The 22,430-nt window shown below is 43.2% G+C and overlaps 1 protein-coding gene across 2 annotated transcripts in view; it reads right to left on the bottom strand.

The window, feature by feature from the left end:
- The window catches only part of LOC141073705 (mitogen-activated protein kinase 14), a 120,985-nt gene that overhangs the window by 69,250 nt on the left and 29,305 nt on the right, over positions 1-22,430 (bottom strand). For both annotated transcript variants that reach the window (XM_073561064.1, XM_073561063.1), the window contains exons 3-5: positions 8,399-8,457; positions 7,511-7,622; positions 4,883-4,912 (exon numbers count right to left, since the gene is read on the bottom strand). In XM_073561064.1, coding sequence (XP_073417165.1) covers positions 4,883-4,912; positions 7,511-7,622; positions 8,399-8,457 — 201 coding nt within the window. The remainder of the gene's footprint in view (positions 1-4,882; positions 4,913-7,510; positions 7,623-8,398; positions 8,458-22,430) is intronic.

The following is a 22,430-nucleotide window of genomic DNA, read 5'->3' as shown; positions in this document are numbered from 1 at the left end:
CTTCAAACCTGGATAGATCCCTTAAAAAAATAAATTTTGGAAATTTCATTTAAACATCCTAAAAGGCGAACAAAATAAATTAGCATTTTAAAAATCGTGCTGATGTAAAGCAGACATGTGGGAAATGTTATTTATTAATGTTTTTCTGTGGTATGACTATCTGGATTAAAGGGATAATCATTCAATGTTTGAAAATTGCAAATTATTTTTACATTTTTGTCAAGTTTCTGACATTTTTTATAAATAAGCACAAAACATAACCTAAATTTACCATTAGGATAAATTATAATGTGCCATGAAAAAACAACCTCAAAATCAATGGGATTTGTTGAAGAGTTCCAGAGTTATCACCACATAAAGTGACATTGGTCAGAAATTAAAAAATTGGCCCCGTCACTAAGTGGTTAAAACCAAGCACACCATTGTTTTTGTGAAATTCTCAATAAGTTTGATGTATCACATGACCCTCTTCCCATTGGAAAAAATAAAGTTGGATCCAAAATGGCTGACTTCAAAATGGCCGCCATGGTCACCACCTATCTTGAAAAGTTTCTCCCCTCCCATACACTAATGTGCCACACACAGGAAGTTGATAACACCAACCACTCCCATTTTATTTAGGTGTATCCATATAAATGGCCCACCCTGTAGTCTGGTAGTCATTAGTGGATGATGTTAGAATGATTGTTAGCATCATCTTTGTAATCAGTACAGTGGTTAGGGGGTTAGTTTGGTAATCATTATAGTGGTTTTGGTGATAGCTTTCCCATACTGAACATTTATTGCATATCCTCTTAGGGCGGTAAAAGAGGATAAATGAAATAAAAAAAACAAAAATGAACAAATCTATGTGAGAATTATTAAAAACTGACAGGTTTCTGGTGCACACAGGTGACCTTTATCATAGTATGCTACAATTAAGGGTGCCTGTGTGCACCAGTATCGGGTTAGTTTTTAATTGACCCTCACATGGATTTCCTCATTTTTATAGATTCATAATATAGGAATTTTTAATTCATAGGATGAAAAGCCAAAAACTACCACTATTACCGCCCCATTTTGCGGTGACACATCAGCAGGATATGGCAGCCACTGATGCAGACACCTCAGCTATGTATCTTCTGGACAAGTGTGGTGAGCTCTACACCTCTTTTTTTTGTATATTCTCATAATATCTCATAACTGTCCGAAATCAAATCACTCCTCAATGTAGCTCGATCTGCACAGAAGCCTGTGAAAGAAGCCACCGCATGTTGTTACTTAGACACAGGGAAGGAAGTTGATCCAGCTTCTGATCCACAGTTCAAGGAGGCATGATAAAATCATGAAGTCTATTCCAGAAGAGTTAAAAATCAGTAGCAAAATTCAAAAATACAGGAAACAAGCATCCTCTATGGCAGAGGAAGAGTGGGGGGGGGGACAAAGAAGATTGAGAATACCATACGCATTTTGAACGCACTCTTAAAGGAAAGGTGCCGCAATTTTAAATAATTTGCAAAAAAAGAGTAAGTAACAAAACATGTTGTTAAAGCAAATGTTGTACTAACCAGGATTTATGGTTTGTTCTTAATAATGTTTTAATGTAGCCACTGGGCGCTGCCATCTTGATTTGCAGATCTGTGGAGGACTCATACAGTCTGCAAATATGGCCGTCCCTGGACATAGGAGACTGCGGTCGGCTCCCGACCCCACCATGCAGCCTCATTAGCAGAGAACTGGGCACGCCCCTGTGGGCTGCACCATTCACTGCTGTAGGTGTGGCTGGGCGCCATTTTGCTGTAGCCCAGTGCTATCTGCTGAGCTACAATTTCTGCACCGTGCTTCCTGCTCCAGCTCCACTGTCCTCCTGCTCTGTCTCCTCCTCCTCACTCACACACAGCCCCAGTGATCTCCGGTAATCTGACACCTTTGCTTTTATGAGAGATTTTATGGCTGTCTGAGGAGGACAGTGACATATACAGCCCATAATCTAGTGTATAATTGGGGGGGGGGCTGGAAGTTTCACCAGTGTGGGCATATCTGTAATACTGTCTCCTGTGATACTGCCTGCTGAGCGGTGTATCTAATCCTCCCCTGTGTGATACTGACTGCTGAACCGTGTATCTAATCCTCCCCTATGTGATACTGCCTGCTGAACCGTGTATCTAATCCTCCCCTGTGTGATACTGACTGCTGAACCGTGTATCTAATCCTCCCCTGTGTGATACTGCCTGCTGAGCCGTGTATCTAATCCTCTCCTGTGTGATACTGACTGCTGAACCGTGTATCTAATCCTCTCCTGTGTGAATCTGTCTGCTGAGCCGTGTGTCTAATCCTCCCCTGTGTGATACTGACTGCTGAACCGTGTATCTAATCCTCTCCTGTATGATACTGTCTGCTGAGCTGTGTATCTAATCCTATCCTGTGTGATACTGTCTGCTGAGCTGTGTATCTAATCCTATCCTGTGATACTGACTGCTGAACCGTGTATCTAATCCTCTCCTGTGTGATACTGTCTGCTGAGCCGTGTGTCTAATCCTCCCCTGTGTGATACTGACTGCTGAGCCGTGTATCTAATCCTCTCCTGTGTGATACTGACTGCTGAAGCGTGTATCTAATCCTCACCTGTATGATACTATCTGCTGAGCCGTGTATCTAATCCTCTCCTGTGTGATATTGACTGCTGAACCGTGTATCTAATCCTCTCCTGTGTGATACTGACTGCTGAGCCGTGTATCTAATCCTCTCCTGTGTGATAGTCTGCTGAGCCGTGTATCTAATCCTCTCCTGTGTGATACTGTCTGCTGAGCCGTGTATCTAATCCTCTCCTGTGTGATACTGACTGCTGAGCCGTGTATCTAATCCTCTCCTGTGTGATAGTCTGCTGAGCCGTGTATCTAATCCTCTCCTGTGTGATACTGTCTGCTGAGCCGTGTATCTAATCCTCTCCTGTGTGATACTGTCTGCTGAGCCGTGTATCTATTCCTATCCTGTGTGATACTGTCTGCTGAGCCGTGTATCTAATCCTCTCCTGTGTGATACTGTCTGCTGAGCTGTGTATCTAATTCTTTGCCGTGTGATACTGCTCTCCTGAAATACTCTATGCTGCTGTCACCCTGCTGGTTTTATGTGTGATATACATGGTGGTATTGTGTATGATTTATATGGCGGTATTATTTGCGATCTGCTAAAAGGGGACCCATTCTAGGGTGGTTCTGGCTGAGCACCTGCACACGGGACAGGGGGGTAATAGTCAGGTGCAGTCAGGGGAGGGCTGGTGAAGCAGCTGAAGAGAGGGGTCTTATTTTTATTGTTACTGTATGGCTCCATTCTCCCCCAGCCTGCTTCCCAGCGTCACCCCGGACTGCGCCTGTCGCCTCGCTTTCACACATCGCCAGGACAGGATCTGAGGAGGGGAATGGGGTCTCTGCATGCAAAATCTGGATCAGAACAGGCCATCAATCAGCAGAAATGTTTCCTGGATTTCTGTGCTGCTGTCTCCCTGCTCCTCCCACATATATCTCCCTCTGTGCCCCCCATAGACCAGTGCACTGCTCTCCTGAAATACTGTGTGCTGCTGCTGCTGTCACTCTGCTCCCTCTACCATATATCTCTCTGTGTGCCCCCCATAGACCAGCACACTGCTCTCCTGAAATACTCTGTGCTGCTGTCACCCTGCTCCCTCCACCATATATCTCCCTCTGTGCCCCCCATAGACCAGCCCACTGCTCTCCTGAAATACTCTGTGCTGCTGTCACCCTGCTCCCAGAATCCTTGCCGCCTGCCATCCTCGGTGACTGAAGACCCCATTCCTCTCCTCAGATCCCGTCCTGGCGATGTGTGAAACCGAGGCGACAGGGCCTGATATATGGAGGAAGGAGCTGGGTGACAGCAGCACAGAGTATTTCAGGAGAGCAGTGTGCTGGTCTGTGGGGGGCACCCTGTTCGGTGGCAGGGATTGTACATAGAGCGCTGTGTTTTATACACATGGATGGACCGTCTTCTTGTCTGCTCCACAGAAATCCAGGAAACATTTCTGTTGATTGATGGCCTGTTCTGATCCAGAATTTACATGTAAAGACAGTCAGTAACTTTACAGGCCCCATCAAAATGGCTGCTCACTGTGTTCCTAAATGTCATCCTCTCTTTTCCCTTAGCAAGCAACCAGTAGGGGAGGAGAGGAGTGACACCACACTCATGTCAGCAGATTCCGCCCATAGTGTGTCCATTTTAGGGCATTATCATATATCAAAATCAAACATCATAGACACTGTACACCCAAAATTACTGCAGGACAGTAATGTGAGCTAGTTGTACACTCGGTTTTTGTGCCAAATTTCAGTATCTGCTCCCCCTAGTGTTAACAAGTGGAAATGCCAAACTTTTTAAAATTATTTTTCATATTTTACAAAATTAAAAACAAATGATAATATTTTTTAAGAAAATGTAAACATTAATTCTTTACATTTTTTCAATTGCTGAAAAATTTTTTTGGGGATGGCACCTTCCCTTTAAGACTCGATTGTTTCAATTTTTTTTTTCTTTTAACTCTTCAGAAATACGGCATCATGATTTTACCATGCTTCCTTGAACTGTGGATCAGAAGCTGGATCAATTTTTTCCTTCCCTCTATTCATTCTCTTTGGCAATTTTTCATACTACTACACACACATACTTGGTTGGGCTATTTTCCAAACTTCCATTACAAAAGGAAAAAAAAAATTCAAAACCCATTCTCGAGATAGGTGCAGATCCCAGAGATTCGAATCACATCAGACATTTGTGGCATATCCTCTGGATAATACTAATTGTCTGGGAACAAAGTATCCCTTTAAGGTTAACCATTTGTTCACATATAGCATTATCAGAAACATATCAGAAACATATCAGAGATGCTACTTACTCTATGGATAATATCAGCTGAGTGAATATACTGAAATAAGAAAAGGAAATTATTAGGGATCTGCAATTTAAATGACAGTGAATAACAAAGAAAACTAATGAATAGGGTGCCCCTTAAACAATTGGTCATTGACACAAGAACGGCACAAAGCGATGTTCTAGGAAAAGCAGCTACAAAATTTTCATTTTAAGCTAGAATCAAGTATATGGTGTAACATTTACATAGGCCAGAATACAACGACATGTGGGCCAGAGCTGACTTTTCCAAGTCACTTTAGTGTCAGTGGATGGAAAAATTGCTCACATTAGGATATTACATTATTACAACTTTGTGTACAGGAAAGATTGTATAAAGAAAGCAATGGGATTTACACTGCTATATTAAAACAACCCTCCTCCCCTAACATTAACAGGTTGTCCACTACTTGGACATCCACTTATTAATTGCTATAGTCATCATTACAAAAATAAAACACTGTGCCCGATCTCACTCTAGGGAGATTGTTATGTCACGTGAGCACTGCAGCCCATCAACAGCTGCTAAGGGAAGGAAACTTTTCAATTCCCTCAGACGAAAATGTTCCATGTGAGGAAAGCGGGAAAGCTATAGCTGATAACACACGCTCTATATAATTTTATATTTGGATATTTCAGACTTTAACAAGCACTACGTTTGACGAGTGTGACCAACCTCTCAATCACATTCCAAGCGATGCTTCAAATCGCTTGAATTCCGCACATGAAAATTGCGTGAAAAATGATTGTTTTCACGGGAAAAACGCATGTGAATTCCATGCGTTTTTCCCGCGGCGGAAGTTGCGGAAATGCTGCAGAAAATTTCCGTAGCATCTCTGCAACGTGGGTACATAGCCTAAAGGTTTAAAATTATGCAGAGCCCGTAAGGTCCACCTGCTCAAGAAGGTACATGTGCAGGCCTGTCTGAAGTTTGTGAATGAACACCTGGATGATTCTGTGAGTGACTGGGAGAAGATGTTGTCAGATGAGACAAAAATTGAGCTCTTTGGCATTAACTCAACTCGGCAGTGTTTGGAGGAAGAGAAATGCTGCCCATGACCCACAGAATACCATCTCCACTGTCAAGCATGGAGGTGGAAACATTATGTTTGGGGGGTGTTTCTCTGCTAAGGGCACATGACTACTTCACTGCATCAATGGGAGAATGGATGGAGCCATGTACAGTAAAAAAGTGACAACCTCCTTCCCTCCACCAGGACATTAAAAATGGGTCGTGGATGGGTTTTCCAGCAAGACAATGACCCACAACATACAGCCAAGGCAACAAAGGAGTGGCTCAAGAAGAAGCACATTAAGGTCATGGAGTGGCCTGGCCAGTCTCCAGACCCTAATCCCATAGAAAATTTATGGAGAGAGTAGAAGCTCAGAGTTGTCAAGCAATGGCCTCAAAATCTTAATGATTTAGAGATGATCTGCAAAAAGGATTGGACCAAAATTCCTGCTGTCATGTGCGCAAACCCCATCATCAACTAAAAAACGTCTGACTGCTGTGCTTGACAACAAGGGTTTTGCCACAAAGTATTTTGTAATAACTTTACAAAATAAAACATTTCTTTTGGCTACTGATTTTACGGCATTCAATGTGCAGTATAAATAACCTGCCAATATGATTATCTAGGTCAGTAGTATTATGGCGATACCAAACTTCTAAAGTAGTGAAAAAAAAAAAAAATAATAATCGGAAATTTGTTAGAAAAAAAATACGTAGCCACCCATAACTGTTTCATTTTCTACATTGATGGAAACCCGTGTGGTTTTTTTGTTGCGCTGTGAGCTGACATTTTTATCAGTACTATTTTGTAGTAACTATGCTTTTTTTTCAAAGTTTTTTGTCCTCTTGAGGGACTTGAGCAAGCAATTGGCTGATCACTCGTTTAAAATACTTAGCCTGCATCTTATACGGGGACCCAACATTGGATGTATCAGTATGTCCATGTAATGAACGTAGTAAAAGGCAGGATGGTATTCCCTCTTTGGAGCACCAAATACATTCAACAGAACTGCCACTCTGACCACATTTAGCAGGTTGTAATAGTTTCCTAATATTAGCAGGCGGTGTGACACTGTCGAGTCATACAAATAGAAGGTGTTATTTGTGAATATGAACCTTTCTGAAATCTAGATACTAGATGTGCATGTGAAGAGACAATCTGCATATTTCCCAGAGGAGCACTTTGGCTTCAAAGTCTCCTCATCTCGGCATGCTTAACATGTCACTCTCGCAATTACAAACGTTACCCCTTGGATCCCGGTCAGACACCTTTCACACAACCGAACCAAATCTCACACTTTGCACTGATGAGGGGCAGTACCCCGAAACACAATGTCTGCAAACTGCGATCTGGCGTTGGCTTTTATCCTAAGTCATGTGACAAGGCTCGTTAAAGGGTTGACATTGACTTTTAGGATTGCTACTTCCTATAGGTGGCACTAGAGTTCTTGTCCTCTTCCTCTCTGAAGAGACAATTTGCATAAACTCATAATCTAACTCTGATACAACACAAAAAAAAGCAGTGGAACACCATCAATTTGGCTAAACAAGATTAGTTTTCAGCTACAAAAGTCTTCCACAACCTGCAAAAGGTTAGAGTACCTTAAGTCCTCGTAAGATCTGGTAGATCAAGAACTGAACATGATCATCAGTCAATTTCTGACATTTCACTATATTATTAAGGTCAGCTCCCATTAGATGTGTCACCAGATACCTAAACATGAAAAGGAGAATAAAGTACATGAAAAAAATAATACGAACAAAGCTAGTCATGGACAAGAGATTCAGGTTAGCAGTTGAGATTGGAAAGGGTTATGCAAGAAGTTGTCTATGGCTGCCAGGCCAGTACATATTTCAAGCTGCAACCTGTGCTAGAAACACATTTAAAAGTTGTCAGGTTTACAACTGGACATGGAGCAGGAGCCGTGATGAAGTAAGAAAAAAAATCTCCTTGGTTGACTAAGCAAAACAGGCTTCTATTTTATCTCTTGCTTCAGTCTTGCTGTGCCCACTTGTAAACTCATTCTCGTAAGCCTGACAGTCTTGCAGCAAGGCACAGAAACTCCTGAGTACATTGGGTTTATAAGAGAGCAGGACTGAAGCAGCAGAAAAGAAAGTCTGTTCAGCTCATTCAGTCGAGGAGTTTTTTTTTTTCCCCAATTTCAGCACTTCATGTCCTGCTGTAAACCCATTGGGTTGAGTGAGCAGGTCAGCTATGTCCCTTCACAAAGCTCTTCTCAGCTAAGAACAGAAAAGGAACTTGCTGTAACACGATGTACAGACATCAATCTGTAACAGTAGTTCTTTTGGCAACTTGTTTTAATAAGTACCTATGACAGGTTGTAGAGTGAAATATGTAATGGAAGCTATTTTAGACCACTTTTCAGAGACAATATAATTTACATGCATTTAACTAGATTTATTTTTTAGCCAGACAACCCATTTAGGGTGGATAAATTAAATCACTATACACAGCAGACATGTACTTACACATCATTGAATTCCTCAAATGACTTTGATGGGGTAAAAACATCTAAGAGTCCAATAACCTGTTGAAAAAAAAACAAATATGTTAAACATGTTAATATAACATTTAAATATGATAATATGTGGGCGTGGCCTGGAGTGAGTTGTGAGCAGACGTGTGCTGGTACAGCTCCTGCAAAGTATCTAGTCAGATCATACTTTGTGACACCCAGTGGCATTTCTCTGCCTTCCTGCTGTGAGGCTTAGAGTGCAGTGATATCCCAGGATCGCCTGGAAGCTATTGGAAGCGCTGATGACTGGCAGAAAAAGCTCCAGGAAAAACGACAGAGACCCGGACAGAAAAGACCAAGGTGGCGGAGTCGGCACAGGGAGAGTCTCGGAGGATGGACGCTGTAAGCAAGCTGCAGCAATTTGCCAGGAACATGGGGGAGCCTCGGAGCCAGGCAGGAGATGGAGGAGACACGCACTCTGCGAAGGTATGAGAGGGGAGAAAGAGGATGATGAAAGTGAAAATGAGAGACGAAGTGGCTCACAGGAGGGAGACAGGACGTGGTGAGATGAATGCAGGGGAGCTGATACTGCCAGAGGAGCCGACCCGAAAGGATTTTTTTCGCGCCTTTATACACTGTGACAACTCCATTCTCAGTATGGTGGCGCAGCTGGGCGGTATCCAGGCAGACTTGCAGCACACTTTGGATGTGGTGAAAAAAAAGGGTGGGAGAAGTCGAGAAAAAGGAGGACTATATAATAAGAGCCGAGAAGGAGTGTAAGCAAATAGCAGTGGCTCTAACCGCTGTACAAGCTAAAGCAGATGATCTAGAAAACAGATCCCGGTGCAACAACCCGAGGCTGATCGGTGTACCACAAAAAGTTGATGGTAACACCCCTACAGAGTTTCTTGAGAAGTGGATAGTGGATAAATTGGGTGCCGATAAATTGTCCCGATTCCATGCCATCGAACGAGCCCATAGGGTCCCCACGTGTCCCCTCCCCCCTGGACATCCACCGCTGACTGTAGTAGCTAAAATACTCCACTATCGGGACAGAGATACTATTTTGAAGCTTGCTAGGGATCATCCTCATCTTGTAATCAATGGCTCTGCAGTCTCCATCTTTCCAGATTATTCAACTGAAGTACAGAAACAGAGAGCTAAGTTTATTAGCATCAAGAAGAGGTTGCGGTAGATTCATGTGATACATTCCATGTTATATCCGGCTAAGTTGCGGATCATGGCTGCGGATAAAGTCCATTTTTTCCTCTGAGGCCAAAGATGCACTCAGGTGGATGGACTGCAACAAGAAACAACTGCGGATGGAGAAGGCAAAGGATTCTGCGGACTGAGGGTCTATTGACCTGTGCGTCTGTTTTGTCATCTGGTGTCCCCGGTGGTTTTATGGGGATATCGGTGGAGAGTTAATGGTCTAATTTTTGTTCTCAAGGTCAAGTCATCACGGACCCCTGCGTTCAGGGATCCGATGTGGGACTGGATATAGAGAGATTAAAACTTTTAGTGACAGAGCCATTTTGCAGCTTCTGACCAGTCACTTTATGAGGTTATAACTCTGGAACGCTTAAACAGATCGCACTGATTCTAAGAATGTTTTTTCGTGACATATTGACTTCATGTTTGTGGTAAAATTTCTTTGATATGAAAAAAATGGAAACATGTCAAAAATTTTGAAAATTTTGCAATTTTCAAACTTTAAATTTTTATACCTTTAAATCAGAGAGATGTGTCACACTTTTCTTATTAAATCACATTTCTCACTTTGTCTACTTTACATCAGCACAATTTTGGAAACAAAATTTTTTTTTTGTTAGGAAGTTATATGGCTTAAAAGTTGACCAGCGATTTCTCATTTTTACAACAAAATTTACAAAACCATTTTTTTTTTTTTTTTTTAAGGACCAGATCATATTTAAAGTCATTCTGAGGGGTGTACATGACAGAAAATACCCAAAATGACACCTTTCTAAAAACTAGACCCCTCAAGGTGCCCAAAACCACATTTAAGAAGTTTATTAACCCTTTAAGTGCTTCACAGGAAGTGAAGCAATGTGGAAGGAAAAAAATAACATTCAACTTTTTTTTGCAAAAAATTTACTTCAGAACCAATTTTTTTTTTTATTTTCACAAGTGTTAAGAGAGAAAATGAACCACAAAATTTGTTGTGCAATTTCTCCCGAATACGCCGATAGCCCATATGTGGGGGTAAACCACTTTTTGGGCGCACGGCAGAGCTCACAAGGGAAGGAGCACCATTTGACATTTTCAAAGCAGAATTGGCTGGGATTGAGATTGGACGCCATGTTGCGATTGGAGAGCTATGTGCCTAAACATTGGAAACCCCCAATAAGTGAAGCCATTTTGGAAACTAGACCCCCCCAAGGAGCTTATCTAGATGTGTGGTGAGCACTTTGAACCCCCAAGTGCTTCACAGAAGTTTATAACACAGAGCCGTGAAAATAAAAATTTCTTTTTCCACAAAAGTGATTTTTTTTTTAGCCCCCAATTTTTTTTATTTTCCCAATGGTAACAGGAGAAATTAGACCCATAAAGTTGGTAAATAGTGGAAACCCCTCAATTCTAGCTCCAACCCTAACCCCAACCCACCCCTAACTCTAATTCCAACCCTAACAATAATTATTATTATTATACATTTATATAGCACCATTTATTCCATGGCGCTTTACATATGAAAAGCGGAAATATAGACAAGTACAATAAACAAGTGTAAGACAAGGGACACACAAGTACAGAAGGAGAGAGGACCCTACCCGCGAGGGCTCACAGTCTACAGGGATGCGTGAGGATACACTAGGAGAGGGTAGAGCGGGTCGTGCGGTGGTTCAATAGACTCCAACCCTAACCCTAATTCCAACCCTAATCCTAACGGAAAAATGAAAATAAATATATTTTCTTTATTTTATTATATTTACCTAGCTAAGGGGGTGGTAAACAGGGGAGGTATTTTTCAATTTTTTTTTCATTTTGATCGCTGTGATAGGGTTTATGGTGCTGTTGTTTAAATACCCTTAGCGTCCGCCGTTAAAAGGCGTATCGGCGGTCGTTAAGGGGTTAAGGATGGTTATGGATAATATACGCCAATTTTTCCATCACAGGAAAAGATGTTTTGATTTTTCTGTTTTGCTGTTCTTTGTTTGGGGGTTTTAATTTTTTTGGGGAGAGGGGGGATAATGGGAAATGTTTACATCACGCTTCCTATTCAGGCTGTATACACACTGATACACATTTTGTATTATATGCAAGTTTGAATTGTAATGGTACGTGATATCAAAATTTTAAACTGGAATGTTAGAGGCCTGGCAGTGGATGTCAAAAAACAGGCAGTTTTTCAATTCCTGTGCAAAGCCAGCAATGGTCTTTTTGCAGGAGACCTATTTGGTCCCTGAAAGATCTCATATACTGAATGGGCGCTGGATACAAGAAAGCTACCATGCTACGTATTCTCTATATTTAAGGGGAGTCAGTATTTTGATATGTAGGGGAACACAGTTTGAAAAGCTTACTTCACTTATTGATTCGGAGGGCCGATGTGTGTGTTTACTCTGTAAACTCAATAATAGGTCTATGTTGCTTTTACTTGTATACATTCCGCCGCCATATAAAAGCAAGCTGTTCCTGAAGATACTAGAAATGACTGCAAAATTCCCTGGGATCTAGTGATGGTGGACTTTAACAATGTACCTGATTCTCAAAGGGACAGAGGCAGAGGGGAATAATGAAGACAAGGGAGACAAGCGGCAGAAACCGCGTCCAGCCTGACGCCCATCACCACTGACCTCCCATGCCTCATAAGGACCTGCTATACTACCACACGGCAACTAATATAACTACAGACTGATGAAGGCCATGTAGGCGAAACGTTTTGCAGACTGCATAATAAAATTTTCTTCTATGGACCCTTAAGTTGAGTGCCAAGTTACCGTACTTTTCACTATTGAGCTTTGGTTTGGGTAACCTACTTGGGCACCCTGCAGTAGTGCCACGCTATATTATACAAGAGGCAGAGGGGAAGACATAAAGCAGGGGGCAACTATACTCCTTTCGGAGCGTTAAGGGAGACGTCTATGACTGACTTGTGGAGGATTCGTAACCCTGGGGTGCGTAAATTCTCGTGTTTCTCAACAACTTTCTCCTGAATGTCAAGGATTGATTTGGCGCTGGGGGACGAGCGGATGCTGAGCCTTGTGACGGATGTGTGCTATCTGACCAGAACGGTGTCTGACCACTCCCCAGTGTATGTGTTGCTTGGTGACCAGGTTCAAATGATCAATAGTAGACCTATCTGGCGATTAAACCCCTTCTGGTTACAGGTTATTGATAAAGGAGGTGACTTGGGGAGGGAGCTTCGGGAGTACTTTAAGACCAATAGGGGTACGGCACATGAGGGGATTGTTTGGGAAGCTATGAAAGCTTTTTTAGGGCGCTGTGTATTAAAGAGATATCCAAGATCCATCCAAACAAGCACTAAGCAGAAGGATCAGCTGGCATTCCGGGAGTTGGAGGAGGCATTGATTCATGACCCATCCACTTGGGCACAAGAGAGGCTAAAAAAGGATCAGGCCGGAGTTAATGCACTGTCATTGCAGGCAGCTGAGCGGAAAAGATGTTCCGTACTATGCAATTTTTTGAGGAGGGAGACAGAGCCGGCCATCTCATGGCTCTAGTGGCTGCTGCACAAAGAGAGAGCGCTTACATAGTCACCTTAAAGGGGGAGGATGGACATGAGGTCACGGATACTCAGGGTTTGCTGGAGGTGATGTGGGGCTTCTATACTAATTTGTACGGGTCTCAGGTGCAGCCGACGGATACTGAGATTGATGAATTTTTGGTTAGAGCTGGGCTTCCAAAATTGTCTATGGAGTCCCAACATATTTTAGATGAACCATTTGATTTAGAGCAGCTGGAGTTGGCACTCGTCTCCATGGCTAATGAAAGGGCTCCAGGGGTAGATGGTTTGCTGGGGAAAAGTTTAAAAATATATAAGGAACTTCTGTTGCCAGTTTTGTTGGAAGTATATAAGGCAGGGGTAGAGAGTGGTGAACTCCCACGGTCCATGCGAGAAGCAATCATTGTTGTGCTTCCCAAAAAGGGTAGAGATCCCAGCGAAGCAGCTTCCTATCGCCCGATCTCATTATTGTCAACAGATGTAAAATTGTTGGCGAAGATGATGGCTAATCGTCTTAGTAAAGTCATAACATCTATAATACACAAGGATCAGGTGGGGTTCATGCCGAACAAATCCACAGCGACGAATCTGAAGAGACTCTTTATTAATATGCAGACGGAAATGTAGGGCATAGAGCGATCCTGTCAGTAGACGCGGCCAAACCATTTGATAGTGTAGAGTGGAGGTACTTGTGGGCTACAATGCTCTATATGAGCTTTGGAGAAGTATTTATTAAGTGGGTTCAATTGCTGTATACTGCTCCAAAGGCCAGAGTGCAAGTTAATAATCAGTTGTCTGAGGAATTTTCCTTATTTAGGGGTACGAGGCAGGGGTGCCCCCTTGTCTCCCCTCCTGTTTGCCATAGCAACTGAGCCACTGGCTTGAGCCACTGGCGGCGGTAATAAGACGGGAGCAAAATATTGTGGGATTCCAATATGGAACACACAAGGAAATGCCGACGACATGCTGTTTGGGGGATGTGGGTGGTTCTTTGAGGGCAGTGATGATGGTCCTTGAATATGCCGGTGTATCTGGGATACGTATTAATTGGGATAAATTGGTGCCGCTGGACAGCGGGACCCCTGTTGATAGAGACTGTTTAACTCAACTAAAGGTAGTCAAAGAAGTTACATATCTGGGTATTAAGGTATCAAACAATCTTATGGACTACGAGAGGCTTAATTTGGCTTCGCTATTGTGCAAGTTTAAACGGAAGATCGCGGCGTTGAGGAAGCTAAACTTGACAGTGGCCTGGCGTGCGAATTTAATAAAGATGACACTCATGCCTCAGCTTTTGTATGTGCTGCATAATGCACCGATCTGGTTACCTCTGAACAGATTTTATAGAATGCCATCTTCCAGAATTTGATATGGAAGGGAGGTCGAGCGCGTATCAAGCTAGAGTTGTTGCAGCACCCAAAAGATGACGGAGGCCTGACTGTCCCCAATCCATGGTTATATTACATTGGGTCTCAATGTCAACATATGGTGGGGTGGGGTGTGATGGGGGGGGGAAATCACAAATTTTCTAGTTCAGTGGGGAAGGGGAACGGTCCACTGTTGGCTTCCTTGGAGGCGGGGAGATTTCGGCTGAGTTCTAGAAGGTTTCCAACACTGGCGCTATCTGAGAAGTTGTGGAAAAACAAGCAGTGGAGGGGAGTAAGGGAATACACAAGTTACATGTCTATTTGGTATGATCCGCGGTTGACCGAAATGCTACATCTATGAAATTTTTGGACAGTGGAGAAGAATAGGTATATGGTATGTGTCACAGCTGTTGGATAGTGAGACGTTCAAAAGATTTGATGCACTTGAGAAAGAATTCCCTTTAAAATGCAATATGTTCTACCAGTACCTGCAGTTGCGGCATGCATTTCATAAGCAGAAGATCGCCGATAATGATACAGAAGGACAGTTTGAGGAGTATACTTGGGGCACAGAGGAGTACTAAGGGTTATGTAGCACTTATCTACAAGGGATTACTAGACACGTTTTTGGACAGACATCCGTTGATGGCCAAAGTTAGATGGATTGCGGACTTGGGAGACACATCGTATGTTCAATGGGAGTTAGTCTTGCAATACATCCCTAAAATTTCTTTAAGTGAGTCTGGGAGGGTGTTGCAATTATTCACCATGCATAGGGTATATAGGACTCCTGTGTGGATGAAAAAGGCTGGTGTGAGAATGGATTCCAGGTGCCCGAGGTGTACGATGGATGAGGCAGATATGCTACATATGCTATGGTCCTGTCCCCGATTGCAGGCATTCTGGATAGTGGTCTTGAATTTGATAGAGAGAGTGATGGAAATGAATATTACTCGATACCCATTGACGTGCATTTTAGGGCAGGTAGATGGGGTGGCGACGGACGAACGGGGCGGCGACGGACGAACGGGGCAGACTAGCGATAGCCAAAATGCTACATGTTGCAAGGAAGACTATTACATTACATTGGTTGGATGAAGATCCTCCTACTAGAAAGGAATTTGCGAACAGAGTCAATTTTGGGATACTTATGGAGCGGAGTGTGTATATGAAGAGTGGCAAAATTAATCGCTATGAGGATATATGGGGGGGATGGGTGGACATTCTTGGGTTAGCCTCTCTGGAACTCATCAAAAACAGGATACTAAGGTTATAGAAATGTGTGCGGCATTGTATTATATGGACAAGGGTCGTGTAAGCGTGACGAGGGGGCGTTAGGGGAGAGTTTTCTTAGTTTCTAAGGGGGGATTTTCTTGTATTACTAAAATGTAAGAAATATACGGTAATATTGCTGATATATTTATACATGCCTATGTATGTATTGTTAGCCTTCTTATTTTCTTCAATAAAAACGATTTGATTTAAAATAAAAATATGTTAATATGTTCCTGTCGCCTACAAACTCTGTTATGTATGAAATAGAATTTCTAAATGTCAGAAGACAAAAATCGAAGGCCATAACTTCAAGGTGACTAAATGATGAACAACAACGGATTGCTTGCAGTGGGTTAAACTATAGCAATCACCAGCTGAGTTCCATATTAGAACCAGAATTTTACTATGTACTGCAATGCTATGTTTTTACAGTAAATAGTATAAGCGATTGACTGATTGTAGGTTCAAATCCCATAAGAAGACCTCAAGAAAAAGAAAATAAATATGAAATCACCAATATTCTACTGTTAAAAAAAACCTGGTATTGTTGTGCCAGACATTGATTAGTCTGTCATACTATAACATTATAAATACAACAGGTATGTAAAAGTTCGGGCACACCCAGCCAAAATTACTTTTATTGCGAATGAAGGGGTGTGTTCGTCTAATGAAGGGACGTATCGTACCAAGAAAGGAGGGTGGACGAACTTTCAACAATAGTAGCAAAAACTAAACCGCAAGTGTGATGCACACGGTTAGATTAGACAACCTAAAATATGGCAGAATATGACCAGGCCAGTCTATCAGCATCCACTAACACAAAACCAGCTTTCCCATGTGAGATGTTTTACAATTGGAGTTGTCTGATGGACTGGTCTGGTCCCACATTCCTCCAGCAGGGATTGTATGGACAGAAGTCCTGATCTGACTGTATAGAAAGCACGTTAACAAGATAAAGTTGCAGTGCCCTAATATTCTCTCATTACAAGATTTAATTAATAAAACTTCTTTACATAAATCTTATGAAAATAAAATTGCTATTTCAAATAACTGCTTTAACAAATTTGCTTGTAAATGGAACCGTTGGATAGAACCATTTCCATAAGGGCATTTGTTTGCATTTCTAGTTTATATTTGTGTAATATATTTTGACTATGTTTTTGATCTGACAAATATCTATCTGTTCTATATATTTTATGGATTGATTGCATGACAATGCATTATTTCCCTTCCCCCCTTCCCTGTCCCGGTTATTATAAAATTTAATAAAATTTATTGGAAAAACAAGATAAAGTTGACAACCCCTTTAAGCATAAGTTTTCATTTTATTTACTGAAAGCCCTAATCATTCTGACTTTAAAACACTGAGACGGTCCTAATCTATGGCTGACGACCATCTATTTATGAACACATATAGGTAAATCCGTCAACCATTTATAATTAGCACCGCTCCGTTGACTGCTGAGGCTTGAAAGAGAAGAGATTTCAAACAAAGTTCTAGTGAATCTTTCCCCAAATGCTAAATATCCATCTGCTCACCTCCTGCTGCTTAATAATATTCTGCAGGCAGATCAGACGTGTCATGTATTTCACATGGAACACTACGAAAATCCAGGCTAGAAAATTATGCCCTTCATGGGAAGCAGGTGTTCACCTTCCTACCCAGACGTAAGTTTTCAATTCTGATCAGTGTCGCTTTATGTGGTAGTAACTCTGGAGCGCTTCACTGGATCCCAGTGGTTCAGAGATTTTTTTTTTTGCAACACATTGTACTTCATGTCAGTGGTAAATTTAGGTCAATATGATTTGTGTCTATTTATGAATATATCAAAAAGTTGGCAAAAAAATTGAACATTTTGCAATTTTCAAATTGAGATTTATGCCTTAAACCAGAGTTATCTGATGCAAAATAGTTAGTAAATAACATTTACCACATGTCTACTTTACATCACTTTTGAAACTTTTTTTTTTTTTTTTACAGGAAGATAGAAATGTTAAAAGCTTAATCAGCAATTTTTTTTATTTTTCCAACCAAATTTATTTTTTCTTTAGAGACCACATCACATTTGAAGTGACTGAGGAGCCTAAATGTATACCCAGTGACACCATTTTAAAGACTGCACCCTTCAAGGTGCTCAAAAACGCATTCAATAAGCGTATTAACCCTTCAGGTACTTCATAGGAAGGAAAACAATGTGGACGGAAAGTCTTAGTTACTCACCGGTTAACAGTATTTTTCGGAGTCCATGACAGCACCACCTGAGAGAGGGGATCCGCCCTTTAGGAACAGGAAACCTACAGATACAAAAAGGGCGGCACCTCTCCCACGCATCAGTTGGATTACAGAGCACAGAGGACCACCATGGTTAATAGCATAACTTATCCATAATACTATACACAATTTAAGTTACCCGTGTACGTATATAAGAGGAAGAAGTGCACACCCAAATTAAACTAAAGGGAGGGAATATACGGGTGCTGTCATGGACTCCGAAAAATACCGTTAACCGGTGAGTAACTAAGACTTTATTCGGTCGTCCATGACAGCACCACCTGAGAGAATTACAGAGTAATAACTACTTTAGGGAGGGACTACAGCCTGCAGCACCCTTATCCCAAAAGAGAGTTCTGTGGAAGCACCCAAGTCTAGCCTATAATGACTATAAAAGGTGTTCGGAGAGGACCAAGTAGCCGCCTTACATATCTGGTCGATGGAGACTTCTGATCTCTCGGCCCACGAGGTCGCCATGGCTCTGGTGGAATGTGCCCTCAGCTTCCCGGGTGGCGACCTGCCTTTTGAGGTGTATGCTAAGGCAATCGCTTCTCTAATCCACCTGGCTAGTGTATTCTTTGATACTCTATAACCTTTCCTAGGGCCTTGGTGGGAAATAAACAGGGCATCATCTTTCTTCCAAGGATCGGTAGCTGCCACATATTCTATAAGGCACTACCTAACATCCAGGGTATGTAGTTTTTCTTCCTTCTTATTAGCCGGATTAGGGAGGAAGGATGGAAGGACTACTTCCTGAGTCCTATGAAAGTTAGAAACCACCTTAGGTACATACGCTGGATCAGGTGTGAGTATTACCCTATCATTTTTAATCTGTATATAAGGAGGATGCCTAGATAATGCCTGGATGTCGCTAACTCTGCGAGCTGAGGTTAGAGCTACCAGGAAAGCTACTTTGAGGGACAGGTTTTTTATGGAAGCTGATGAAATAGGTTCGAATGGAGCTTCCGTCATGGCCGTGAGGACTAGATTCAGGTCCCATGGCATGAATCTATCCTTCACTACCGGCCTGGATCTTCCTGCTGCTTTAATGAACCTACTGATCCAGTAATTACCCGCGATGTTGCAGCTAAAGAGGGCCCCTAAGGCTGCTACTTGTACTTTAAGGGTACTAGTGGAAAGCCCCATGTCCAGACCTTTCTGAAGAAATTCTAAGATCTGATTTATAGGTGTTGAACCCCCAGCGATTATTCCCGAGCTCTGAAGGAATTTCTTCCAAATTCTAACATAGATTTTGGTAGTAATGGCCTTTCTACTTTTAAGAAGGGTATTAATTAAGTCTGGGGAGAAGCCTTTATCTTTTAAGAGTGCCCGCTCAAACTCCACGCCGTCAGATGTAGGCCAGCCACCTGAGGATGGAAGACTGGGCCCTGGGATAGGAGATCCGGGATGTCCGGAAGAACCCAAGGATCGGACACCGACATGGTCCTGAGGCAAGAAAACCAAGCCCTCCTGGGCCAAAATGGGGCGATGACTATAACCCTTGCTCTGTCTTTCCTGATCTTTCTCAACAACAAGGGTAGTAGCGATAGGGGAGGGAAGGCGTATGCTAGCCTGAAGTCCCACTTTATCAGAAAGGCATCTACCGCCAGGGGGTTCTCTCTGGGATTTAGGGAGCAGAATAGTCTCAATTTTCTGTTTTCTTTGGTGGCGAAGAGGTCTACCTCTGGCTGTCCCCACCTTTGCACAATCAGGTGGAAGATCGAGATGTTTAGGGACCATTCTCCTTGCCTTAGCAGATTGCGGCTTAAGAAATCTGCCATGTTTTCTTTCCCTTTTATGTGTAGCGCTGTCAAAGACAGAAAATGCTGCTCTGCTAGTTGGAACAACCGTTCTGCCACATTCATCAGGGGTTTGGAACGAGTCCCGCCTTGGTGGTTGATATAAGCCACGGTGACCTGATTGTCGGAGAGCACTCGGACATGATGGCCCTGCAGATACCTAAGTAGCTTCTTAGCTGCCTGTTCTACTGCTGACAATTCTTTCAAATTAGATGACATATTTATCTGGTGCTGGTCCCATAGGCCCTGGACCACGACCTCACCCATATGAGCCCCCCAGCCAGAAGGGCTAGCATCCGTAGTGACTATGCGGGATATGTCAAATTCCCAGGGAACTCCTCTGGATAAATTATCCTTGTCCAGCCACCACCCTAGGGACTCCCTTGTGTTTCGGGGCAAGGTTAGCTGGCCTTCTAAGTAACCTCCGAGGATTCTTTGATGCAGTAAAACCTCGCCCTGAAGTGTTCTTGAATGAAACTGGGCCCACTGCACCGCTGGGATACAAGAGGAAAGGGAACCCAGAAGGGACATGGCTTTCCTGAGGGACATGGTGGGGTTATTGGAAGCATTTAGGACCCGATAGTGTAAGCGAACAAGCTTCTCCGGAGGCAGACGGCATTCCTGTTTCTCAGAATCTAGAATCAGGCCTAAAAACTGCTGGATTTTCATCGGCTGTAACTGAGATTTTTTGATATTCAGCAGCCATCCTAACCGCTCCAGGGCAGACATTGCCCTCTGTAGCTGTTCCGTACAATGTTTTGCCGTTTTTCCTATTATCAGGAAGTCATCTAAGTAGGGTACTACTAGAATGTCAGATTCACGTAGATGGGCCATAACTTCCGCTACTACTTTGGTAAACACACGGGGAGCGACTGCCACCCCAAAGGGGAGGGCTGCATATTGGAAAATGTTCAACTGACCCATTTAACTGAACCGCCACTCTGAGGAAGCGCTGATGAGCTGCATGAATGGGTATATGGTAGTAAGCATCTTTTAAATCCAACACCACCATAAAGCAGTTTTGAAACAATAATTTTATTGTTGAATTAATTGTTTCCATTTTAAACGGGCGTATAACCAAGAATTCATTGAGGGACTTAAGATTAATTATAGTCCTAAAGGAACTGTCTGGCTTGCGGACCAGGAACAGAGGGGAGTAGAAACCTTTCCCCCTTTCTCCTTCTGGAATCACAGTTAGGACCTTCTTAAGGCAAAGATCATGAACCTCGGCCTCCAGGGCAGCTTGTTCTGATGTGGAGGACCTGATTGGGGTGACCCTAAATCGATCATGGGGAACCCGGGTGAATTCCAGTTGTAGACCCGTAGCTATCACCCACCGTATCCAATTACTATCCGAAATCATGGACCAGGCTGGGTAGAAGGCAGCTAGTCTCCCCCCTACCGGGGCCTCTAGTCATTGGGGCGGCTTTTTAGTGTCCCGTGCTGGACCTTCCTGGCGCCCCCCTCCTCCGAACATGAAACCTGTACCTCTCCTTTTATCATCCCATCTGCCCTGATCTCTGGACGACCTTCTACGGAAATATCCTCTCCTGGTAAAGGGGCGTCTATAAGGAGGATTCGGGAGGCTCGGAAACTTCTTATCATCCCCGGCTTTCTCTAACAGTTCATCCAGGGCAGAGCCAAATAGATATTCCCCCTCGCAAGGGATGGAGCAGAGTCGTGACCTGGCCTGGATATCCCCTGGCCAGCATTTTAACCAGAGGGCCCTTCGAGCTGCGTTAGATAACCCTGCGGATCTAGCCACCATCCTTGCAGAGTCTGCTGAGGCATCAGCCAGGAAAGCAGCAGCACTCTGGATGATTGGTAGGGTTTTCCGAATGGATGCTCTCGAGGCTCCGTCTCTCAGATGGGAATCCAGTTGATGTAGCCAGATCATCATGGATCTGGCTGTACAAGTGGCAGCTATCGCTGGTCTTATGGCGCCTGCTGACATCACCCATGTTCCCTTTAGAAAGGAATCCGCTTTTTTAGCCAGCGGGTCTTTTAGGGAAGCCATGTCATCGAAAGGGATGGAAGATTTTCTGGAGGCTTTGGCTACTGCCGCATCCAGCTTAGGGGCCTTATCCCATCTGTTCACCACTGGGTCATCAAATGGGTACCTTCGTTTGAAGGTCGGTGGCAAGGAGCCTCTTTTTTCGGGTTTTTTCCACTCCCTATCTATTAAGCTCTGGACCTTATCATTTAAAGGGAAGGCCCTGCGATATGGGATCTAGACCTCCGAACATCGCGTCCTGTGCCGAAAGTTCTGGTTTTGAGTCTGTTACTCCCATGGTGGACCTTATTGTTTTAACTAGTTTGTCCATCTGGTCTAACGGGAAGCAGAAACGGCTCGAGTCTTCCTCCGAAGAAGATGAAGTGGAGGCCGGGGAATCCGAGGAGTCATTGTTCCTAGGAGCAACCGAGAACTCCGAACCTGAGAAGCTAACTTCTCTCCCCCTAGAAGAATCCCTTTTTGACAGGGCTTTCATTTCTGTCCTGATTATTTCTCTCAGGCTTGTGGTGAAATCTGGCGTTTCTTCCGCTACCTATAAGGACGGGGGAGAATGTAAGGGCCTGTCAGTCTATCCCTGGCCCTCGTTCCCTTCCAACCCCTACCGTTTGTCGCA

This window comes from Dendrobates tinctorius, unplaced genomic scaffold (genome assembly GCF_039654945.1).
Source record: "Dendrobates tinctorius isolate UK_male_01 unplaced genomic scaffold, ASM3965494v1 ptg000312l, whole genome shotgun sequence".
NCBI classification, from domain to species: Eukaryota; Metazoa; Chordata; class Amphibia; order Anura; family Dendrobatidae; genus Dendrobates; species Dendrobates tinctorius.
Note: the sequence above shows the minus strand (reverse complement) of the source record. Positions and strands in the feature narration are given on the sequence as shown.